The sequence below is a fragment of the Parasteatoda tepidariorum genome, chromosome 2 (genome assembly GCF_982258835.1).
Source record: "Parasteatoda tepidariorum strain Cologne lab strain chromosome 2, Ptep-v5.0, whole genome shotgun sequence".
Classification (NCBI taxonomy): domain Eukaryota; kingdom Metazoa; phylum Arthropoda; class Arachnida; order Araneae; family Theridiidae; genus Parasteatoda; species Parasteatoda tepidariorum.
The window spans coordinates 81,048,473-81,072,102 of NC_141756.1; the positions used below are offsets into that span (position 1 = coordinate 81,048,473).

Here is a 23,630-nt window from a genome sequence, read left to right on the forward strand (position 1 = left end):
GGGTATATTTATTTTTTAGTTTACTGCGTTACTTTATTTTATAACCGGCGTCGTACAGCCGACCCAATTCTGAGTTTACAACTGCCAAAATTCAACTCCGTAGTCTAGTAATTTCGAACCCAAACTAGAAGACAAGGGAACTCCTAGATTAAGTATTGGAAGAAGTTTGCTTTCGTAGAGGACTTTTTAATGGAACTAGCGCGCATTTGTGTCACATGGAGTAGAAAACCACGACAACCTCCAGCGGTTAGCCTGACAGCAAGGGGACTCTAACCCATGATCCATCTACCACGGGGGATATTTTACGTCAGCACTGTGGTCGGCTCTAACATTACAATCTGAAGTGAGTACGAAATGCGGGTTTCTCTTAAAGCATATTTATTTCATGAACACAAACATCAATATAACATAAACTAAATTAAACATTATGGGTCGTCCTGCGACCAAGCTAGCTAGTGAAAAAGTTGAAAAGGTAAGTGGCTGTTCTTCCTCTGAAGGACAGAATATATATCACTAGGATCACAGGGTTGCTTTTACCTGAAGATCTTAAATCGCCAAGCTGGCGGTAAGACGGTGAGAGTGGCGAGCACCGCACACTCCCCCCGCAGTGTATCACTTACTATACTTTTTTGGAAAACGCACAGTTCTTCCAAACCTATTTTTGGTCTCCCGCATTACAGGAGTACACGGTATTTCAAACTTTAGAGTCTTAGTTATTTCAGAAGGTTGTAATAATTCACTTTCAATGAAGGCAGGTTTCACACGATCTATGGAGATTGTCGACTTCCGACCTCTAATATCAACTTCAAAAGTTTTATCAGTTCTCTGAATCACTTTAAAAGGGCCTTCGTAAGGGGCTTGCAAGGGTTTCTTCACAGCATCATTCCTAATGAAGACGTGACTACATTCTTTTAAGGCTGGATGCACAAACACTGACTTTGTAAAGTGGCAGGAAGCTGGAGATGGTCTGATAGTAGAGAAATGTTTCTTTAAATCCTCGACTAGTTGAATTGGGGACGAGTCCATTGTTGTTGAGTCAAAAAATTCTCCTGGAAGACGAAGTGTTGTCCCGTACACGAGCTCTGCTGATGATGACTGTAGATCTTCCTTATATGCTGCTCGAAAACCCAACAGGATAGCTGGTAAGGCGTCTGACCAATGGTCTGTACTGTAGGCCTTGAGTGCAGCTTTCAAGGGTCGGTGCAATTGTTCTATCATCCCATTACTTTGAGGATGGTAAGGTGAGGATCGAACTCTTTTGATGCCCAGAAGTTGTGCTAGCGCTTTGAAGAGTCTACTTTCGAACTGGCGACCCTGGTCGGTCGTTATCACTGAAGGTGATCCAAAGCGAGCAATCCAGGTCTTAAGGAAAGCTTCCGCTACTGTCTCCGCTGTAATGTCAGGAATTGGACCACCCATCTAGTGTATCTGTCGATCATTGTCAAGCAGTATGAAAATCCTTTAGATGGTGGTAATGGGCCAACGATATCAAGATGTATATGGTCAAAGCGTTTGGACTGTATTGGAAAATTAAAAATAGGCGATTTAGTATGCCTTATTATTTTAGATTTCTGGCATGGAATGCAGTGTCTAGACCACACATTACAATCTCTATTCAAATTAGGCCAAATAAATCTATTACTAATCAATTTATTAGTTGCTTTTATTCCTGGGTGTGATAAGTTATGAATAGTATCAAATATTTGTTTACGAAATTGTTTTGGAATAAAAGGTCTAACGTTTTTAGTAGAAATATCACAATATAAAATAGTGTTCGAATCTGGCATATTTACTTTTTTTAAATCCAAACTTTGAGAATTTTTGATTAAATAGTTCAATTCTTTGTCATTTTCCTGAGCTTTTGCAATTTCGCTGTAATCTATAGGATTTGGCATATTTATAGATGCTATTCTTGATAACGCATCTGCAGTTATATTGTCAGAACCATTTAGGTGTCTTAGATCTGTTGTAAACTGCGATATAAAATCTAATTGACGAGCTTGACGTGGTGAAAATTTATCTAACTTTTGCTTAAATGCATAGGTGAGTGGTTTGTGATCTGTGAACAAAACGAAATTTCGTGCTTCGAGCATATACCTGAATTGTTTGATTGAAGCGTATGCAGCAAGCAACTCCCTATCATATGCGCTATAGCGTTTTTCAGTTTCGGATAACTTGCGCGAAAAAAATGCTAACGGCTGAAGATGTTCATTTTCTGTTTGAAATAATGCTCCCCCAATAGCAAAATCCGAGGCATCTACTTGCAGTACTAAATTTGCATCGGGGTTAGGATGAGCAAGCAGCGTAGCGTTCGCTAAAAGAGTTTTACAGTTTTGGAATTCGCTTATTGCTTGTTCTGACCAGTTAATCATACGATTATCATTGCGCTTTGAGCCTTTTAAAAAATCATTTAAGTGAGTTTGGTTATGAGCTGCGCGAGGTAGAAAACGACGAAAAAAATTTAGAAGTCCGAGAAATCTTCTCAATTCCTTAATTGATTTTGGTTGTGGGTAATTTAAAATAGGGTCTACTTTATTGGGTAATGGTTTGGTGCCATCCTTAGTTATTAAGTGGCCTAAAAATGAAATCTCTGGCACACCAAACAGACATTTTGATACATTTACCGTTAAACCGTATTCATTTAATTTTTGAAACACGGTTTGAACATGCATTTTATGCTGTTCTTCTGATTCACTAAAAATAAGGATATCATCGAGGTAAATATAGCAAAAAGGCAAATCTCCCAGAATTTCATTCATGAACCTCTGAAAAGTTTGCGCGGCTCCACATAGACCGAAATTTAAGAAGGGAAACTCAAAAAGCCCAAAAGGCGTACACACAGCAGTTTTTTGTATGTCATCTGGGTGTACTGGGATATGAAAATAAGCACGGACTATATCAATCTTAGAAAAAATATTTTTGTTATTCAGCGCGTGTGTGAAATCTTGTATATGGGGAATAGGGTACCGATCCGGAGTTGTCACGGCGTTTAATTTCCTATAGTCTCCAACTGGTCGAATACTTCCCGAGCTTTTAGTAACGACATGGAGTGGAGATGACCATGGTGACTTCGAAGGCCGGCAAATGCCTTGCTCTAACATAAACTGAAATTCTTGTTTTACAACATCGTATATTTTTGGACTTAATCGCCTAGGTTTATTGTGTATAGGCGGACCAGTTGTATCGATGTAATGCACAGTATTATGACACGCCTGCTTAATTTTTGGTGTTAATTTAGTTAATTCCGGAAAATTTGATAATAATCTATTATAATATGTGTCACCTGAAATTAATTTTACTGAAAAAACATTAGTTTTGGCAGTTATGCCCAATAAAGAAAGATTAGTGACACCATCAATTAATTTACGACGTTTTAGGTCTATCAACAGTCCAAAGTGCTCTAAAAAATCTGCTCCTATAATTGGAATAGGCACCGTAGCAACTAAAAATTTCCATTTAAAGTCTCTTCGTAATCCTAAATTAATGTTCAATAATTTACTTCCGTAGGTAAAAATTTTTGAATTATTAGCTGCAGTTAACTGTAAGGGACCAGGATGTAAATTTTTAATCATTTTTGGGACGGGCAAGCAGCTCACATCTGAACCTGAGTCCACTAAAAATTTTAAATGAGTTTTTTTATCATATACAAATAAGCGACACGAACGTACGGCTGTCGGATCTTTTGTCGCTGTAATAGCGACAGCCGGTTTTAGTTTTCCTGGTTATTGTTGTATGAACACGGTGAACAACATTTTCTAGCTTTTTGGCCGAATTTCGAATGATAAAAACAGATTTCAGACGATCTTTTCCGATCCCTAGAGCTAGATGTATATCTACGAAAATTATTATATCTTGTTCGAGAACGATTGCGTGATCTCTCGCGAGAAAATTTTTCAACTTGCTGGCTAAGTGCAGCTATTTGCTGGCGAAGTGCACATACTTCCTGATATAGCGGGTTCGATGTTGACGGATTTTCTCGTGTTTTTGCTGAGAGTAAGGGATTCGAACTCGTGGCGTTATTCGTTGCACAAACATTTGGAAGGGAATCCGTTCTAACTTCGGCTATTTTATCCGCTAGCTTAGCTAAATTTTCTAGCGACTCTGAGCTAACGGAAAGAATTGTTTGTATCTCTGATGGTAAACGCTGCAGCCATAAGGTTTTCAAAAAATCTTCATTCAAAGATGTACCTGCCAGCGTTTGCATTTTCCTCAATAAATGGGACGGTTTGTCGTCTCCTAATTGTAATTCAGAAAGAAGTTTACGGATTTGCTTACTTTCAGAGTCTGTAAATTCCGCGATAAGTCTTTCTTTAAGAGTATTGTATTTATTTGCAATTGGAGGATTAAACAAAATATCTGAAACTGCTGATAAAGTCTCTGGGTCTATTGCTGCAATGATATTGTTATATTTAGTTTGGTCGTTAGTAATTCCTGATAAATCAAAATTGCTTTCTGCCTGAACAAACCAAAGTTTGATATTATTTCTCCATATTGGTGGTAGTTTAACAGCTATACGAGCAATTTGTGCTTCGGCAAGATTCTGCTCACTTTCATTTGGCATTTTGAACTTTAAATAGAAGCAAGTTTAAACAGCTAAAACTAATTCATGTATTAACGTAATTTGACAAGTATTTTAAGTTTAGAATTGACTAGTTACCTAAATATAAATACTACCACTGATAACTTAATGACTAAGAGGGAGAAATTGCATACCTAAACCAAGCGAATGACCATAAAAACATACTTGAATCGTCGCCAGCTAGCTTTGTAATGCCATAATTCATACAGTATAATCCAAGGGTTCTTCCATGAAAGTTGATTTTAGCATGTTACGAAGTCCGGGTCACCACTGAAGTGAGTACGAAATGCGGGTTTCTCTTAAAGCATATTTATTTCATGAACACAAACATCAATATAACATAAACTAAATTAAACATTATGGGTCGTCCTGCGACCAAGCTAGCTAGTGAAAAGGTTGAAAAGGTAAGTGGCTGTTCTTCCTCTGAAGGACAGAATATATATCACTAGGATCACAGGGTTGCTTTTACCTGAAGATCTTAAATCGCCAAGCTGGCGGTAAGACTGGTGAGAGTGGCGAGCACCGCCAGTAGATAGATAAAGCACAATATAATTTAGATAAAGCACATTTTTGTGTCAGATTTTATAACTTAATTAGAAACAGTAATTAGAAATTTAATCAGAATCACTTATTTCCACCTTTCGAACCATTAAATTGAACTTTAGTACTTAAAAATATGATCATGAGATCGAAATTTATTCAGAGGGGTATATTTATTTTTTAGTTTACTGCGTTACTTTATTTTATAACCGGCGTCGTACAGCCGACCCAATTCTGAGTTTACAACTGCCAAAATTCAACTCCGTAGTCTAGTAATTTCGAACCCAAACTAGAAGACAAGGGAACTCCTAGATTAAGTATTGGAAGAAGTTTGCTTTCGTAGAGGACTTTTTAATGGAACTAGCGCGCATTTGTGTCACATGGAGTAGAAAACCACGACAACCTCCAGCGGTTAGCCTGACAGCAAGGGGACTCTAACCCATGATCCATCTACCACGGGGGATATTTTACGTCAGCACTGTGGTCGGCTCTAACATTACAATCCATTCAGTGGAAAGAAGTGGGGTCCTACATGTATCGCGTGACAGGTTTGCAAAACTTTAAACATTTGGCGCGCGGCTTTGAAATTGTGAAATTATGGCAATCAAAGCTCTACCTCGTTTTTTGCTTTCTCCTCTGTCAATTAAGTCTGAATGTACAAATATTTTTGATTTATAATTATTGGTTTAAGAGTGTAAGGCAGTTTTTTTTTTTTTTTTGTCTGAATTAATAAGTATGTAAGGCTGGACTGGAAATAAAAATTAAGTATTAAATAAACTGTTTTATTTGAAAAAGAAAAATACATTTCTAAAAACAAAAAACATTTCTGTTTAAAAAGTAGTTTAATTAGACAAAATAAAAAAAGTTAAGAATATAGATATAATAGATAACTAATTTAATATTCATTATCTTTTTTTTTTTTTTTAATTTTAAGATGATATGAACTAAAACAATTTAAATAAAATAACGTTCCTAAATATTTTTATGGATTATTCATCCCCAGTTTAATTAAGATCAATTATTTAAATTCGCAGTGAAAATCGCCAGTTTCGAAAGGAAGAAAAAATGAAATACGTATAAACTAAAAATAATAAAGAAATAGATTTTACAGTGAAACGTCACATATCATGAAATGAATTTTTATTTTGAAGGCAGAGCAGTATATTTAACCATTTTTAAGCGAGGCTTGTAATTAAATACCATAGAACCATGTAAAATCTTATCACAGTCAAAAGAAGTGCCTCCCAACGACGTTATCAAAACTAGTTCGGCGATTTGAGGTGTAGAAACTGTCTCTTTCGGAAACGGATGCTCCCTCTTAACTTCTTTATATGTAGTCTAGTAATTTTGAACCTAACCCAGAAGACATTGGGACTTTTGGCTCAAGCAATGAACAAACTAGTCTTCATGAAGGACTTTTTGATGAAATAAATCTCCATTTGCGTTAGAAGAGGCAAGGGGATTTTAACTAAAGATCAGCCCATCACCAACATTTTAAATATGCTAGTTACATGACTCAGCATTGTACCCTATTTCAGAAAATGAACTAAGTATTCCCTCTTCAAAGGAAGAAACTAATGCCTCTAAGCACCACCTATCCTTGCACACATGAAAAGACAAAATACATAAGTGCTTTCGGTCTGGGTTACGGGTAGAGAAATGTCTCGTTCTGGCATATAGAGTAGATTATGTAACCAGATCAAACTCGTTCGAAACGTTGAATCGGTAATTAGTGAAGATGGTACACGCGATCGCAACACTCGAACATGCCAACTAGGGAGAAGACCGATTCCATGCCTTGACCCTCCTTTCTTCTCAAGTTGTATTGGAAAATATCACATTTCCTCATTCCATAATAATTTCTCGAATTTAATTATCATTAATATTTTCTAAAATTTCCACAACGCTTTCTTTTAGGACAATGTTTAATGCAGCTTTTAGTTCCAAGAAGTTTTTAATCTACTTGAAAATGATGACAAAAACTAACGTACTCCTTTCTCCTGACTATCCACACGCTAATGGCGAAAAAATGCGACGTGGTATTATAGGTAGAAAAATCAGCTCTGCACCAACTGTAGCCCATTCGATCATCAACAGTACAATAAAACTTGAAAGATGGTCAAATCTTGGAAATTTAAAAAGTTCCGACGCGAGGCCTTATACATTGAATCAAATTAGACCTAATAATTAATAGTTTAGAAGTTGAAGTTATTTTGATTTTATATACTAAGATCACAATTAGCAATTTTACTACTCAAACTGTTTGTTACCAGAATTGGTATGATTATTTTGCATGGAATATGTATTACGCAAAAATTCTTTTTCTGAGGTACATCATAACTAATGTCCTTTTTTAAGAAAACGCATGTAGTGAATCAAAATTCTAACAACTAAATAAATAAAAATACACAATCTCCCAAAACATAATTAAAATCACCAAAAGAATTAGTTTTTTACTTTTTATTATATCACAGCAACCTTAGATCTGACATATAAACATTGACAGATCCTCAAAACAATTTGTTTTGCAACTTAATTGCACTGATTATCACAAACAATCACACATAAGATTAAGAAGCTAAATAAAAACAATTTAATGGGTGATGTTACATATCTCAGCACATAGTAAATGTTTCGTAAGCAACTGTTTAAAAGATGTTAAACAACTTGAATTGCACAAGCATACACATTACATAAGACTGCTTTAAAAAAGTTAAGATAAATTTTATGAAGTTTAGCGCAATATAATTGTTCCATAAGCAGTCAGTTGAAAGAAATGTTGTATAATACTATGGTACCTGCACTTTAAAAACCATAACTATTTTTTTAAAGTAAAGAAGCAGCAAATATAGATCAGTTTTTTTTAGATTCAATCATGGGTGCAAGTTGGAAAAAAGGCCAAGACTGAAAATTTTTTGACTGAAATACCTAACATACGCAATACCCCCTCGACATATGCAAACTATCTAAGAAAGCTTTACCATAATACATCAAGTTTAAATACTGTACAAAAAATATTTATTCATCTGTCTTTTGATAAAATAACAACAGGACATAAGAAAGTAAACCTAAAATATAATTTTAAGGACATAAAAAAAAAATCTGATTTCCGTCTTCGAGTCAGTTTTGTTTCTGTCTTACTTCCGTCCACGGACATTTTCGAAAGACAGAAATCCGTCCTGGGGACGGAAGACTTGCACCCATGGATTCAATAGATATCAAATCTCTTAAATATATCATTTTTATGCATACTGACAAGTCAAAATATACATAATTACAGGGTGTTCAGTACTGATCCCCCTTAATATATATAAAATATCCTTGTCAAAAATGAAATGGAAAAATAAAAGCATATGCGGGGGAATTTTTTTTTTTTTTATTGTAATCTGACAAATGTTCAGTAAGAAAGGCAAACTATTACAAAAATTAGGCAAATTTTGAAAAAGAAATAAGAATGAGTTGATAACACACTTCCAATTGTCGCAACTAAACCAAACAGTTCAATTTATTAATTTTGAAATAGAGAGAATAAGCGATGTAGAAGTTAATGCAAAGTAGACCACAATAATAATAATAATTTAAAAACCAAAGTAAAAAAAAAATGTGACAGTCCTTAAATGAAATTTTTTGTGCAAAAGAGGAAAAATTTCCAAAAAAAATATCCTCTTTAGATAGACACCATTATCTAACAGACTGTTAAACGGCGATTCGCCTTAAAATCACTGAAATTATTTTATTAAAACTATTGATGATCTTAACAAGTGATAAAAATGAGAAAAACTGTGCAAAGTAATCGAGAGATACTGTATAAATATCGATACATTGTAATTGTTTTATAAGCAAACATCTCTAACATAAATAATAATAAAAAAAAGATAAGATTAAAGTATTTTGCAGGTGATATACTTGATATTTCTTCTGACTTAAAAGATAGACAAAACTGTTTGACATCAGAATATTAAAAAATTTCCAACAACTATAATACTCCAGAATAAACATAATCTTACACAGGTATAACAATATTTCAGCAATCAGTAAGAGCATGATTTAATAATTAAGGAAAAAAAAATGCTGACTACTTGTTAATTTGACTTTCAAATATTTAAAAATTAAGCTGTAGAAAAACAACAAAAACTCTAGAATAAATATAATTTTTCACAGTATGTTAACAACCAGCAGAAATATATTTCTATAATTCTGAGTTAAAAAAAAAAATCCTGTTTATATATTGTTAATTATTTACATTCATTCAATTTTTAAACTTTTAAAAACTCCACATTAGATAACAAATACACCAGAATAAGCATAATTATACACTAGTAATCAATATTAAAACAAAAACTTTCAAACATTTAAAAAATATACTTCCTAATGAAAACAAATATTCCAGAATAAATCTTTTTTTTTTTTTTTTCAGGTATAAACACAAAATTAAGTACAAATGTATTTTAACGATTTTGAATAAAATATCCTGACTACATTTTGTTAAATATATACATAGAACAAAAATCATATTTTAAATAACAATAAATACTCCAGAATATGCATAATTATACACTAGTAAATCAACATTTCTACAACCAATACTATAAGATTCAATAAATTCTGCACTAAACAATTATAATGGTTGAAAGTATATGCATTTGACTTTCAAGCATCTGAGTGCATTATTTTATACTTTAGATAGCAAAAATAGACTAAGCATAATTTAATATTACTACTTCAAAATACTGTACATTTATATAATATTATTGAAAAGTTTTTAATAAACAGCTATGAGCTGCATACAAAAGAAAAAAATACTACTTATAGTATGAGAAAATGTTTTATTTTCAAAAACAAATAAGCACAGACTGTAATGAAACTTTGAAATACTCATAAAAATATAGAATGGGGGAAAAAAAGGAGAGGGGTGTTAATTTAAACTTCGCAAGTTGCATTGTGGTAATGAAATTGGGAAATTTAAAGTATAATTATAAATTTCAAGATTTATGTTATTTGAAATTTTTAAAACAGAGCTAAAACAACACTTACATTGTTGTAATGATTTTGAACATAGAAAGTAAATTAAATCAAATAACTGGAGATACTTTTAAAAAATGACTACATAAAGATCAAATTATAAAGAGTAAAAGCAATTTTGTAATAAAATATTGAAAGAAATTTTTTTTTAAAGTATACAATATATTAATAGTCAAGTATAAACGTAATGTATTCAAAATTAGATTAGTCAACTAATTTAAACAAAATGATATAAGATGATAAATGTGAGATTAAACTTAAAAAAATCTCTAATTAATAATTAAGACAATGACCAACTAAAAAATAAATAAAAAATAATAAAGAATAAATAAAAAAATACTGAAAAATATAAAATTAAGTATAAGATATTTAGTAAAGCTGATTGTAGATACACAACATATAGATAAACAAATCTCAAATTTTGTAAATGATACTAGCCGATGATATCTTAAAATTTAAAGCAAATGACAAATTTTCAGTTAAAAATAATAATTCATTACACAAAAATGTATAATATGTATCTTTATGAAGCAACTTTATTTCTAGACTATCAACTTTAATAATCCGAAGGGGAAAAAATAACCTTTCTAAAATGTTATTATATTTGTTTAGGAATTTTCTGATTAAAAAAAAAACCCAAGCTTCAGTTTGGTCAATCTGCAGTGGTGACACATGAAATGTTAGTGAAAATGTAACAGTTAAAACATTAAATAAAAAGTGGTATTTAAAGTTATTTTAATACAAGACATTTTAGAGACTAAATGGAAGATGTTAAGGATTTCAACAGTGTGCCAAGGAATATGAAAAGAATTGTTTTTTTTATTAGTTCCAGCAGCTGGACAATCTATGACAAAAGTTAATTATGGCTAATGATGATAACTTTGAATGACAGTAAAGGTATTTTATGTGTGTCCTTGTATTTACTTCACAAGACCCAACAATGCAATTACAAAAGTAAAGTAATGCAAAACTATCATTCATTCCTGAATATACCTGTATCACAATATAATGTATAAAAATGCAAAAAACAATAAAAATAAAAATAGGCTTAAGTTATAAAATAACAATACAAGTAGAAATCCACCATGATGTCAAGCAAAATACTGAACTATGCCAAACCTTATCGGCAATGAAGTTATTGGAAGATATAGCTAGATTAAAATCAATCAGTCAATCAGAAGGATCTACAAGACAGGTTCCAATGAGAAGATCAGGTACAACTTCCAACACTGTTATTGGAAGATATAGCTAGATTAAAATCAATCAGTCAATCAGAAGGATCTACAAGACAGGTTCCAATGAGAAGATCAGGTACAACTTCCAACACTGAACTTGAGAGAGGTAAATCACCATTTGAATCATAGGAAAACTTTGATGGCACTATAAAATCAGTATTGCATTTAATAGCAAAGTCCTCTTGTTTCATGTATTCTTGAAAAGAGATTGTGTCGGTGGTAAGTTTCCTAAAGGAATTATCACATATCTGTAAATCATGTCCACTTGAGGAAGAATCTGAAGCAACATCACTTAAATGTTGAAGTTCTTCACCAAATCCAGAAAACAGCAATGGTTGACTAGAAGCATTTTTTACTGTTATCTGTTTTGTACCAGCTACTTTTTTATTCATCATTAAGCAGTGTGAGGAAAAAGGCACATATTTGTGTGACGAGGAACGACTAGAAGTACTGGAATCAGAATCACTATTTACCTTATTTGCACTTTGTTTTGCACATTCATTCATTACTGAGGATAAAGGCACATATTTTTGTGACAATGAACGACTAGAGGTACTGGAATCTGAATCTTCATGTACCTTCATTGCCCTATGTTTCGAGTTAAATGCACATTCATTCATTACTGAAGATAATGACGGATTTTTGTCTAGAAATGAATGACTAGAATTTTCCACTTGTGCTGTCATCTGTTTTGAGTTAAATGCACCAGCATATTCTTTATTCATTGCATAGTTAGATGACAATGGCATATATTTGGCTGCAGACGAGTAGTAAGTATCACAATATCGAGGTTCTTCACTACATTCAGACAACAATGAATGAGTCGATGAGAATATTTGTTCTGTACCAACTGCTTCTTTATTCCTTATCCTGCAGTCGGAGGACAAAGACACATATTTGGGTGACGATGAATGACTAGCAGTACTGGAATCGAAATCTTTGCTTATCTTCATATCCTTATCTTTTAAGTTAAAAATACAAGCAGATTCATTCCTTACAGAGGATAATGGCACTTGTTTGTCTGTTAATGAATGACTAACATATAAAGGTGCACATTTGGTTGAGCACGAGTAGTAAGTATCACATTTGCTTAAAGGCTGAGTCTGTTTGTACATATTTTTATCATAGTCGATTTCAGAATTAGAAATTTGATGTACATCGTTAGAATGATTAGTATTAGTGTACTTTTGTTCAAGACATTCTAATGAAGAACTTTTCAGCTGCCTAAGTGAACTTTTTGATATAGTTACTGCAGTTTTAGAACTCTGAGACTCTGGATAAATTATCTCATTTAAGGGACTAGAATAACTTTTCAAGGTCATTGGATTAATCTTATGAGAAGCATCATTCTCAAAATGCTGAACAGAGCCTTTCGTTGAATCTACAGTATATTTTTTAAATGAATGATATTTTGAAGGATTTCTTAAGCATAGAGGAACAGAATAGGATGAACAAAAATCTGTTTTCTGCGGTACAGACACTTTTTCCTTTTTGCAGTTATTAGAAAGAAGCTCATCAGACAAAGCATTGCAATACTTATTGTTAACAGTGACTATATCTTTTTGAACAATATCTTGTTTACATTTTAAATTGTCTTGAAAACTATCAACAGGCTTTTCTAAAAAACTATTGTCAAAATTTTGTGGTGGACCAAATATTTCACTCAAGAGGACATGGTGTCCTTTGGATGACACACTATCACACTTTTTTCCCAATGTCTCGTCAGAAAGTTCTTCGAATTCAATTTCTTTTCTGTAGTTGAAAATTTGGTTTGTTGCAGGAGCTTTACCGGCAAAACATTTATGATTATTTGATAAACCAGAATTGCCTTGTTTCACATTACTTTTATAAAAATGCTTAGGGAGTATAGTGGATAGGGAAGAATTTTTGATCAGACTATTTTTAGAAACATTCTGAGTAGATAATAAATGTGAAGTATCTTTAGAATGATGAACAGGAAAATCATAAATTTTACCCAAAAAGTTTTGGGGTACAAAATATTTGCTTTTATTTACTGATACATGCTTGACCCCGGGTTTGGAAGGCTCCTTATGTTCTTTGCGAGTACACAGTTCATTTAGAGATAAGGTGTGTTGTTTTGAAACCGATGAACTGTCTTTAAATATTTTATTACATTCATAGGCATTAGAACAGTGTATTTGTGAGCTACAGTCTTCATCAGAAGAAAAAATATCTTTATGACTTTCATTCTCCCTAAACATGGAGATGCTTTTATTACTATTATTTACATTTTCCCTAAAAAAATCAATTTTATCATTGTTTTGTTCCTCATTATATATTGAGTTGCTATTACCAGTATTGCTTTCCTTTTCCCAAAATATCGATCTACCCCCATCATTATTGTTTTTATCTTTTCCGAAAGATTGTTTAGTCTGATATGATTTAAAATATGTCGCTTGTCTGTTTTCTTCTTCTGACTTGATTTGAGTTTCAAAAGTTAAATTTGAGTCATTCTCACAATTATAATTTTTGTCAATTAAAGAAAGCTCATTAAGCCTTGAAACTTGCAATTCAATTTCCTTATTTGAAGAAGGATATTCGGTATCAAATGTTTGGTATAATCTATCTTTTGATTTAGGATCAGAATCCAAAGATTCATTTGGTGCAATGCTATGTTTGGGGTGCAATCTATTTTTGGATTGAGCACCATAAGTTACTTTTCTATTTGCAGCTTTTTGTTGGTCTAAAGAGTCAGAAGTAACCTGCAAATAATTAACAAATGTAAAATTGAAAAATGGCTATTAGTTTGTTATAAATGGCATGATTCATTTTGTAAGGTTCATGTTTAAAAATAATAAATTGAGCTTTCTTAACAGAATACCAGCATTTAAAATTTATCTAATTAAAGTATTTTTCCATTACAATTTAAAATTGATGTTTCACAGTTAATGAAAGAAACTTTCAGAGAGAAAATTCCACACTTAAAGTTTGTGAAAAAAATATGTTGTAAACATTTTTTTTTAATTGCATATTTAAGTATCAGTTTTTTTTATTATTATTAATAAAATCCAGTTAGAATTATAAATTTCAGAAAATTTTTGGAACCAGAAAATATTCTGAAATTCATAACTCTAACTGGATAATAATAAGATCAATTTTTTCTTAGAACAATTTATTTTAAAATGTTACAATGAAATAACAATAAATGGCAAAAACTTTTTTTTTCAAAGCTAAAATTTTTTTTTTAAAAAATCAGATTTTTTGCTTTACTTTGCAGTAAGGCAAAAGAGTGCTTACAACATTTTTTAGGCTCATCTAAAGATACTGAGAATTACATATAAGTTCGAATTTTAAAAACTAAGTAAATATACATAGTAAAAAATGCACTTCTTTACAAACAAAACAAAAGAGAAACCAAAGTTCATATAACAAAATAAACAAATCAACAAAATAAGACAGACAAATGATTAGCCAAGTTAAAACAAAACTTCTGCCTCAGCTATAACTTAGAATAAAGTTTTGTTTTGTAAGTAGTAGAATATATTTTATCAATATATATATATGGTGAATATATAAACATAACATGAATGATATATTTAATGAATAAATATATCAGTTCATAAAGCTTCACAAAAACTTTTTTTACCTCAATGATTTCTAGATTATCCGGTAGATTTAGTGAGGCTGAAATAAAAATGAAAAAATTATTACAGGGATAAACGCTTTATATGAACAATTACTTTAGAAAAATGCAGAATTAAATAAAATGTATAAAAAGATTTTTTTTGCTTGGAAAATACATGTTTATTAGGAAGCGTTTCTAAGCAAAAGAGTAACTACGGCGAAAATTTCATGCGTGATGGGAGAAGTTCAACCTATTTCCCAAACCAAAACATATTTAATTTTTCTTTTTACAATGTAACAAAATACTTTTTTCTTCATACTTTCCTGTATAAATCATAACCAAAACATTTCTGTATGATTTTAAATACAAACATTTTATATATCAAATGCTAAAAATAATTAAAGTTGAAATTAATTTATTTTAAACTTTGGACATCTTTAAAGTGCCATACTTAAAAATTTCTCCCTTACGTGCCTTAGTAACCAAAATTTTGAGTTTTCAATAATTATAAAAATTACAAAAAGGCTGAGTAGAAAATAGAAACCATTAAAAGTAATAGTAAAAAAACAGCCATGAACATTAAATATTTCTTGAAAACAATAACTTTTACTATTTTTTCAGTAATAATTAGTAGTTTTAAATAGTATTTGTAAACATTATCAATGAGAAATTAAAAAAATATATTAATTTATTAATTAAGCTAATTATTTTAATGCACACTACACTAACTACATTATTCTTTTAAATACTACTATATATACAGCGCAGTTTTACCCCTGCAAAATAAAATGTAGGTTATGATCTCAATTCACTTTCATAAGCTCCGATATCAAATAATTGCAATTTTTCTGAAGTTGCAACACCTTTAAGGGATTAGAAATTGCACCATGGCACCCATTCATATAATGATTGTTTGGAGTATAATAATGCTGAACAGTTCTTGCATTTTTCAATTTCTTTAATGTATCGTCTAGTGGTAATTGGTCCATCACAAAATGCTATTTTTGTAATGTTGCTAATATGTGTTTAGATTGTTTTTGAGGGTAGAAAATTCCGGGTTCTATTGTTCAGAAATGTTACCACATTTTAATAGTAATTGTAGTGATTTTATTTTGAAAAGAAAAATGATAACTCCTGACGATAAATAAAGAAAATGTGGATCGAATATAGCTTGGTTATTATGCCTCAGGTATTATCCTTGATGTTCATGCATCAGTTGATAAAAATAGTGAAATTTATAATATGTTGATTGAAAATACGGTTGCAGAAAGTCAAAAAGTGCTAACGATAATGATGAAGATAGTGAAGCAAAACCTTAATCACTGCCATCTTTCATAAGATGCCTTAAAGCCTTAGAAACAACAATGAGCAACTTTCTACATTCACACAGCAATCTGTAACAAACGTTGAAAATTTATCGCTTGCATTTAGAAGGGGGGAGGAGTATGTTTAAACTAAAATTTCTAGATATATTTTAGCAGTAACAGCATTATTTTTTAAATAAAATTTTTAATACTTTTGGTAAAAATTTGCTAGTCTTTCATTATTTATATAAATTAATAACTTTTCACACTTTTTCAAGTAATTATTTGATAAAAAATTTATGTTGACCTGCATTCGTGGTCTTAATGTCTCCATCGTTTGTAACGAATGATCCCATAAGAAACGATCGATCGAGGTCTTACTGTATTAACATGCATATTCAAATAAGTAAGACAATGAAACACTAACTATAGTATAATAAATTCATTGAGTGCAATAGGTGAGTTTGCTGTTCATCACATAATTTATCCAATCGCGGAATAAAGTTTGATATAGTTACTCGCATTTCCTTTTCAATTCTTAATTTTGAGTGATATATGCTCTTTTGCTAAAATAACTACTAAAAAACCAGCATTAGGCTAATATGAAGTAGCAAAGCAATTAAGAATCCTCACAACTTTTTCAATTCACATATAAATAGTAAAATTTATACGTGAAAATAGCGGTCTGAATTTTATAATCCAGAACTGTATTTTGAATTTTTTCCCCCCTTTTAAAAAGATGCAGTTATATATCATTAAAGAATTAATATAATACAAAGCTATGGAACCCTTTGCCTCAATACATGGAACCCAAGGGTATAGTGGCAATCAATTTGGGAAAATACTTTATACCAAATACAGTACACGTGAATAAAAAACACACATAATTTTTATTGTTGTAAAATTTTGTCAACAATTTTAATTTTCTTTGAGAAGGAAAAATATTTTTTGAATAATTTTAATTTCCATATCAAAATAAATTAAAAATAAAATACAATAAAAAGGTAAATTGAAATCCTCAAGCATAGCACACAAAAACAACTTGAAACATACTCAATCTTTAAAAAAGTTTATGTTGCATTTCAGTTCTTAACATAAGTTCAGAAATAAAATTTCTCAACTATACCAGAAAATATCAACAAAATTCTAAATCACATTTCTGATATCCACTGCAATAGTTCATCGGGTACATAATGAAATTTTATTTAATAAGCGATGAAACTTACTTTTTAAATAGAAAATATGTTGCTCATTACATTTTGTAACAATAGAATTTCACTAGGCAAAGGTTGTGCATGTAGATTTTATAATACACAAATAATTTTATAAATTAAACAATATTTTGAATAAGAACTTAATTTAAAAAATCACAATGTATTATTATTAATAAAATCCATGCATTAATAAATTAAAATAATGTCACAGCAATCGCATAGCCATCACATGAAGTTGCGATTAAGAACCAAAACTTACAAAAACAATTAAAGCAATTTAGCCTTGAGAATAGCTTTGTTTAACAGAATAAACGGTTACATTTAAGAAAAAAGTTATAATTAGAAATTATTAAAGAAGGGTTTTTGAACCACATTATATTTTAATAAATAATGTATTTTATTGCAATTATATGTTAGATTTATTTACTTTGAACCACACTGGCTGCTTATTATATTACTATGAATTTTAAGATAGGTTATTTTCCTGATCTGTCTCATATTTCTAGAAAATTCTCAAATTTTATTTTGAAACTAAGATTCCTGTAACAAAGTTTCAAATTAAAAAAAAATAAATTAATAAATAAAAATAGTGATGGTTGATAATTTTCATTAAAAATTAGCATCCTTTATCTTCTTCATATTAGAAAAAAAGAATGATACAAACATATCCTTTTCAATTGCCTATGAAGCAAACATAAAATAAACACTACCGCAACAGGCAGTTGTTGGTCATGGGGAGGAGTGTCATTGAGGTTATGGTTTCACAATTTCAATGGTGACAATGTGATGCAGTAATTTTCAAGGACTAACTGACACCTTTATATCTGAAGCTCTCATTAGGGATTATCAGGGTTGATTGTGAGCCCAAGTCAAAATTCTGGAAAATTTCTTGAGTTAAAAAAGAAAAGTTTAAATTGAAAAAAAATTTTAACATGTTTTTTTTCTTCCTTTTTCTCAATATTTCTTAGTTTACTTAAAATATTTTTAAAATTTTACACATACCTATATCATTTACACATACCTACGATGACCTGGAGAAGTAATTAAAATTTACAAATATGTCTTTCTTTCTCGATTTTATGATTATAACAATTATTTACTGATAAAAAATGAATATTAATCATGAATATAAGCTTATAAAGTATATATCTGGCTCTCCCTTACAAACAAATAAAATAAACTGTGTTTTTAAGTTCCACCTTTGAAAATTTGATTTCCGAAAACTTCTGTGATCAATGGTTTTTTGAAACGTCTGAACCTTCGATCTCCGGAAACTTCTGGATCACTAGTAGCGAAAAATCCAGATTTTTCCGGAGCTTAATCAGCCCTGGAACCCCAGTTTTGAAAAAGAAAAGCTTAGGGCCACCACAGCTATATGCACACAACTCCACAAATAATCATTCAAAACTTGGAAGAAATACTAGTTTTTATTAAAGAGGTTCATATAATATATTAAACAATTCTAGTATACTCAAAATTTATTCATTTCCAACTAAGAGTTATTATACCTTTATTTTCAAGGCTTCCATCATTTGATCTAATGGAGGAACTTGCGCTGGGCTTCACATTTCTAGAAGTCCGAATTTGTCTAAGAGCTAAAATTTAAAAGTAAAATTTGTCAAAACAAAAATGAGTAGAATAGCAATTTATGAGCAAATAAAAAAAATCTACCTATTTAGAAATATATAGTTCAATAACTAAAAATGTTAAAGAGGAAAGTGGGTTAAGACTAGATAACTAAGATTTGAAGGCTTGTGGAGCTGAAATGACAGATTTAATCAAGATATTTTTTGTTAGTTTAGTTTTATACAGTACAAACTACAAAACCAATCTTTTTTTTTTTTTTTGTACAGAATAAAAAAACTAAACACCATAAATAACTTTTGATCCTATAGATCAGATTTTCATGTACAAGGATTCAATCTTAATGGTTTAAATGTGTGACCTTAAATATGATAATTAGTGCAGACAATATTTTAAGTTTTCAAAACAGATCCAAAAGTTCGGTCACGAGAGCAGTCGTGGACCTCTTAATGTCACTTTAAGCTCATATAGTCATTTCTCGTGAAATTTAAAGTACGATGAAAAATTTTTGACAAAAATTATAAAACTAAAAACAAAAATATAAAACTTTTTTATTTAAAGACAATTATGGATGCAAAACATTATTTTTAGTAATTAAAAGCCTTAATTACTTGATTTAATATTCCGGAAAACTTTGAATTGTAAGAAATATAAATTCTGCCATTATTATAAAGAATGTATTTTTATATTACAAAATTTGAACAAAATCAGTTAAAGAGATCTTAAGAAGTCAAATTTTAAAAAAGTCAGATGCTTAAAATTTGATTTTTCAGGAACTATTTGCTGATTTTATTCAAATTTGATATTTTGGTACATAGAATCACATTCTTCAAAGTGATGCAAAAATTTGTATACTTTGCAATTACAAAAAAAAAAAAAAAAATTATTTATTGCATACTTCTTTAGATAAATGAATTTTATAAATAAGAGCAAAAATGCTTCATATCGTTTAAAAATTATCGAAATATGGCAAAATATGAAATAAGTAAAATTAGCATTAAGAAGTACCAACCTTGGACTGCTTTCATAAACAAAACTATTGGGACCATATATCTTGTTTCTTCATTTATTAGTTGATATATAAAGGAAGATATAAGGCTCCAGACATTTAGAAGACATATACAAAGAAACTTCCCATATTGATAAAATTAATACAGTAGAATTAGACAGTACATAACATATAAAAATTAAACTATGAAGGAAAAAAATATGTTCACTATTATAAATTAGATTAAGAAAACAAACATTTAATATAAATAGGGACAAAAACCTGGGACTCTCATTTTCCTAAAACCACTGGAGAAAAACACTGAGTAGGTGGTTTCAACAAAAATTGAAGGTCTCAAAGGTCCACAAAATCTTTGACTTAGTATTCAGTTAAATGCAGCAATAGTTCTGATAAACATGCACATGAACGAAGTAAAAATAAGGAGGGGGTGGGGGGGAACTCATATCCCATACCTGCCAACTTTTAATCCCTTCCATTATCATTTTTCCCAGTGGTACTAAAATGGAATTAAAACTTCAATTTTATGCAAACAAATACGTTGTATTTGAGAAAACGCATATTAATATCTGTGCTTAATATTTGTAAGAATAGTGGTGATCAATATCATTTAAAAATTAAGATTATAAAAGAAAAAATAGTATATAATTACTACCACTTTAAATATGAAAATAAAATCTTCCGGAAAATCCGGAAGAGTTGGCAGGTATGATATCCACCATACCTTATTGAATGGGGAGGTTTGGTTATGGTTAATTTTTAGTAGTTTTTTTCTCAGAAGATTCTATCTAAACTGATAACAAGCTTCACATTAGAAGTGATAACACAATTAAAAAATCACAAAACTAAATGAAAAAATACTACTATAAATACGCCAAGCAACAATACACAAAAAATAATTACAGAATTTGTGAAAACAGATATAATTTGGCCAAAAAGTTCCCATAGGTATTAAATTTAAAAAAGAAAAGATAGCCACATAATGCTAAGATGACATTAAGAAATAATAACATTATGAAAAATTCACGAGAAAAGAAAAAAATATCAATTTTAATTAATTAAATTAATACTTACCTTCACCAAACATTTTAGCTCCTGCACAAAGTCTTGGTCTAGCATGTTTCTCTTTAGAGCTAAAAAAAAAACGTATGATTAAAAACATGCATCAAAATAAAACTATATATTTATAAGTAGAAAGTAATTAAATTTACTTACGTTGAACTAATATATGACATATTGACAAAGAGAAATAAATGTTTCGCATAATACCGTAGTCAAAAGCATGTATTTCAATTTGAAAGTAGAACGAGATGGAACATGTGCATTGTTCATAAACTAATTCCGATGATAAAAACGTAATAAACTGCATCAGTGCTTTTTGTGTATAATTTGTATTACATATTGAACTAACTTGCAATAAACGGTGAAAACAGAACAAACGGAAAGTTCAAGTAAGTTTCGATTACGTCATAGTTTCAGTTCGCTTTTAGCTCTTTTTACTTTTTTTTTCTATGGATGGTTGACCATGTAAAAAAAAGCGTAGATGTCGCTAGTGTCAAAATTCACCTTGAGACTTTCGGGGTACTATTTCCGACTGATTTTTACGATTAAGCTTGAAAAAAACATGCCATCTGCCATCTAATATTATTATACTTGTAGTGTTTTCAATGCAACGCGTTCTCGCAATTTAACTTTCAACGAAACAAACAACAAACGAATTTGGAAGATTCCGCAAGCTTGCTATAATGCTGACCCAAAATAAAACAAACGACACAATTTTACACAAATATAGCCGAATAAGGGATAACGCTCAAAATATGGCAAACCTTACACCTTATTTATGCTATGATATCAATTTTGTTAAATTTCTTTTAGGCTCACTACCTGTTAGAATTAATAAATTATAGTAAACTCTTATGAAAAGTAAAATTGCGCATAAATTTAAACACAAATCACTATAATAAAACTTCCTTGGAAATTAAGCTTGTTCCTCATCGTACGCAAAACGCAAGGAGAGGGATACATCGAAAGTTTTCTAAATTTCTTCCTGTTTCAGAAAACTTGTTATTGCTTACATTCAGTCAACCATCCATGTTTCTTTTCTTTAGCCATTTTGGTAACTAAAACTACTTCATAAATTCGAGATCGCAACGCCCGAATACGCTATCTGGAATTAAGACCTGTTCCATGTCTTGACTGGCCACCCCTCCCTCTCCTCCTCTTCTCAGATCTATAGGAATGTTCGACAATATTTTTCCCTTTTTTAATATTTTTTGTATTTAATTGTCATAACTATTTTTAAAAATTTTCAAGACACTTCCTTTCAGAGCTATGTTCAAGTATGTAGTTTTCAGTTCCATATTGTTTCCTCACTTAAAAAATTTTAATCTATATAAAAATCAAGACAGAAACTAGCTTACTTCCTTATCCTATGACTTTCCACACGCTAATAGTGAAAGCACGCGAGCTTCGAAGTGTTGAAATTGGTAGAGAGTTCTGCTCTACGCCACCTGTAGCTCAATTTGATCGTCAATAGCAACTTCGTTCATTAAAAATATCTTTTTTTGCCCTTAAATGGTTATAAATTTAGAATTTAAAAAGTTTTTTTCATGCAACATATTATTTTCTGTCCTTCTTTTTCTCACTAATAGAAAGTAAATATATATGCTTTCTATTTATAATGAATTATTGGTCATTTAAATCAGATTAAAGAGAATAGAAGATCGAAATTATATTTCGTTAAAAAACTTTATCCCTACTTTTAACTTCGTTAAAACTTTATCCAAAAAGTTATAAGCTTATTTTAACTTCTTTCCGCGATTACATCCATTATAATATGAACTAGATAATTTAATTGTGTAATTCTTAGATTTGTGACGCTTATGAAAATTAGTAACGTGACAATGTTCAAGTCTTATGAAACTGATTTAAAATAATTTGAATCACTTTCTGTTCAAAGATTGAACACAAATAGATCACTATTTTAAAACTAATTAGTAATAAAAAAAAGGTATCCATCGTTATAGATGAAATTTATTGCAAAAATAATTTAAAAATAATAAAAATGTAAAACATTAGTCTATCAAAAATCAATAAATGCTTGCTGTATGCTGCAAACGAATCTAAAAATTAATTTCGAATACGAAATATGCTGTTAATTCCAAGTATGAGAAAAAAATAAAAATAACGCTAGAAAGTTTGACAGAAAAAAAATTGAGTGCAAAAATTAGAACATTATATTTTATAGCAGTCGTTGAACAACCGACCCAATTTTTGAGTTTACGACTACCATTGTTCAACTCTGTAGCATTCTCATTTTGAAGCTAGTCCAGAACACAATGGAACTCCTGGATCAAATATTGGGAGAAATTTGTCTTCGTGGAAGATTTTTTTGATTGGACTTATCCGCATTTGCGTCACAGTGAGAGGAAAACCACGAAGACCCCTCTATTGCTAGCACGACAGCAAGGGGACTCTAACCCATGATCCGCCTACCACTGAGGGTATTTTACGTCACTTCCGTGGTCGGTGTGAACCGAGTGCGGAATTTTAGTATATTA

General features: G+C 30.6%; 1 protein-coding gene across 2 annotated transcripts; it reads right to left on the minus strand.

The window, feature by feature from the left end:
• Positions 1-11,226: 11,226 nt before the first annotated feature.
• LOC107438905 (uncharacterized) lies at positions 11,227-21,479 on the minus strand. 2 transcript variants are annotated; one of them, XM_016051334.4, is made up of 6 exons: positions 21,286-21,479; positions 21,145-21,203; positions 20,077-20,194; positions 18,989-19,075; positions 14,984-15,021; positions 11,227-14,099 (listed from the first exon to the last, which is right to left on the minus strand). In XM_016051334.4, the coding sequence occupies exons 1-6, from the start codon at positions 21,437-21,439 to the stop codon at positions 11,409-11,411; spliced, it is 3,147 nt and encodes a 1,048-aa protein (XP_015906820.3). In that variant the 5' UTR covers positions 21,440-21,479; the 3' UTR covers positions 11,227-11,408. The 2 variants fall into 2 exon arrangements, with proteins under 2 accessions (XP_015906820.3, XP_042894782.2); XM_043038848.3 differs by lacking the exon at positions 20,077-20,194 and having other exon boundaries at positions 21,286-21,445.
• Between the last annotated feature and the right edge of the window lie 2,151 nt (positions 21,480-23,630).

Excerpts from the sequence above, each read along its gene's own strand:
- LOC107438905 (XM_016051334.4), bottom strand. The coding sequence starts at position 21,439 with ATGCAGTTTATTACGTTTTTATCATCGGAATTAGTTTATGAACAATGC. Across the intron at positions 20,195-21,144 it reads AGCTAAAATGTTTGGTGAAG|TTTCTTTGTATATGTCTTCT; the intron begins GTAAGTATTAAT and ends CAATATGGGAAG. Across the intron at positions 19,076-20,076 it reads GTTTATGAAAGCAGTCCAAG|CTCTTAGACAAATTCGGACT; the intron begins GTTGGTACTTCT and ends TTTAAATTTTAG.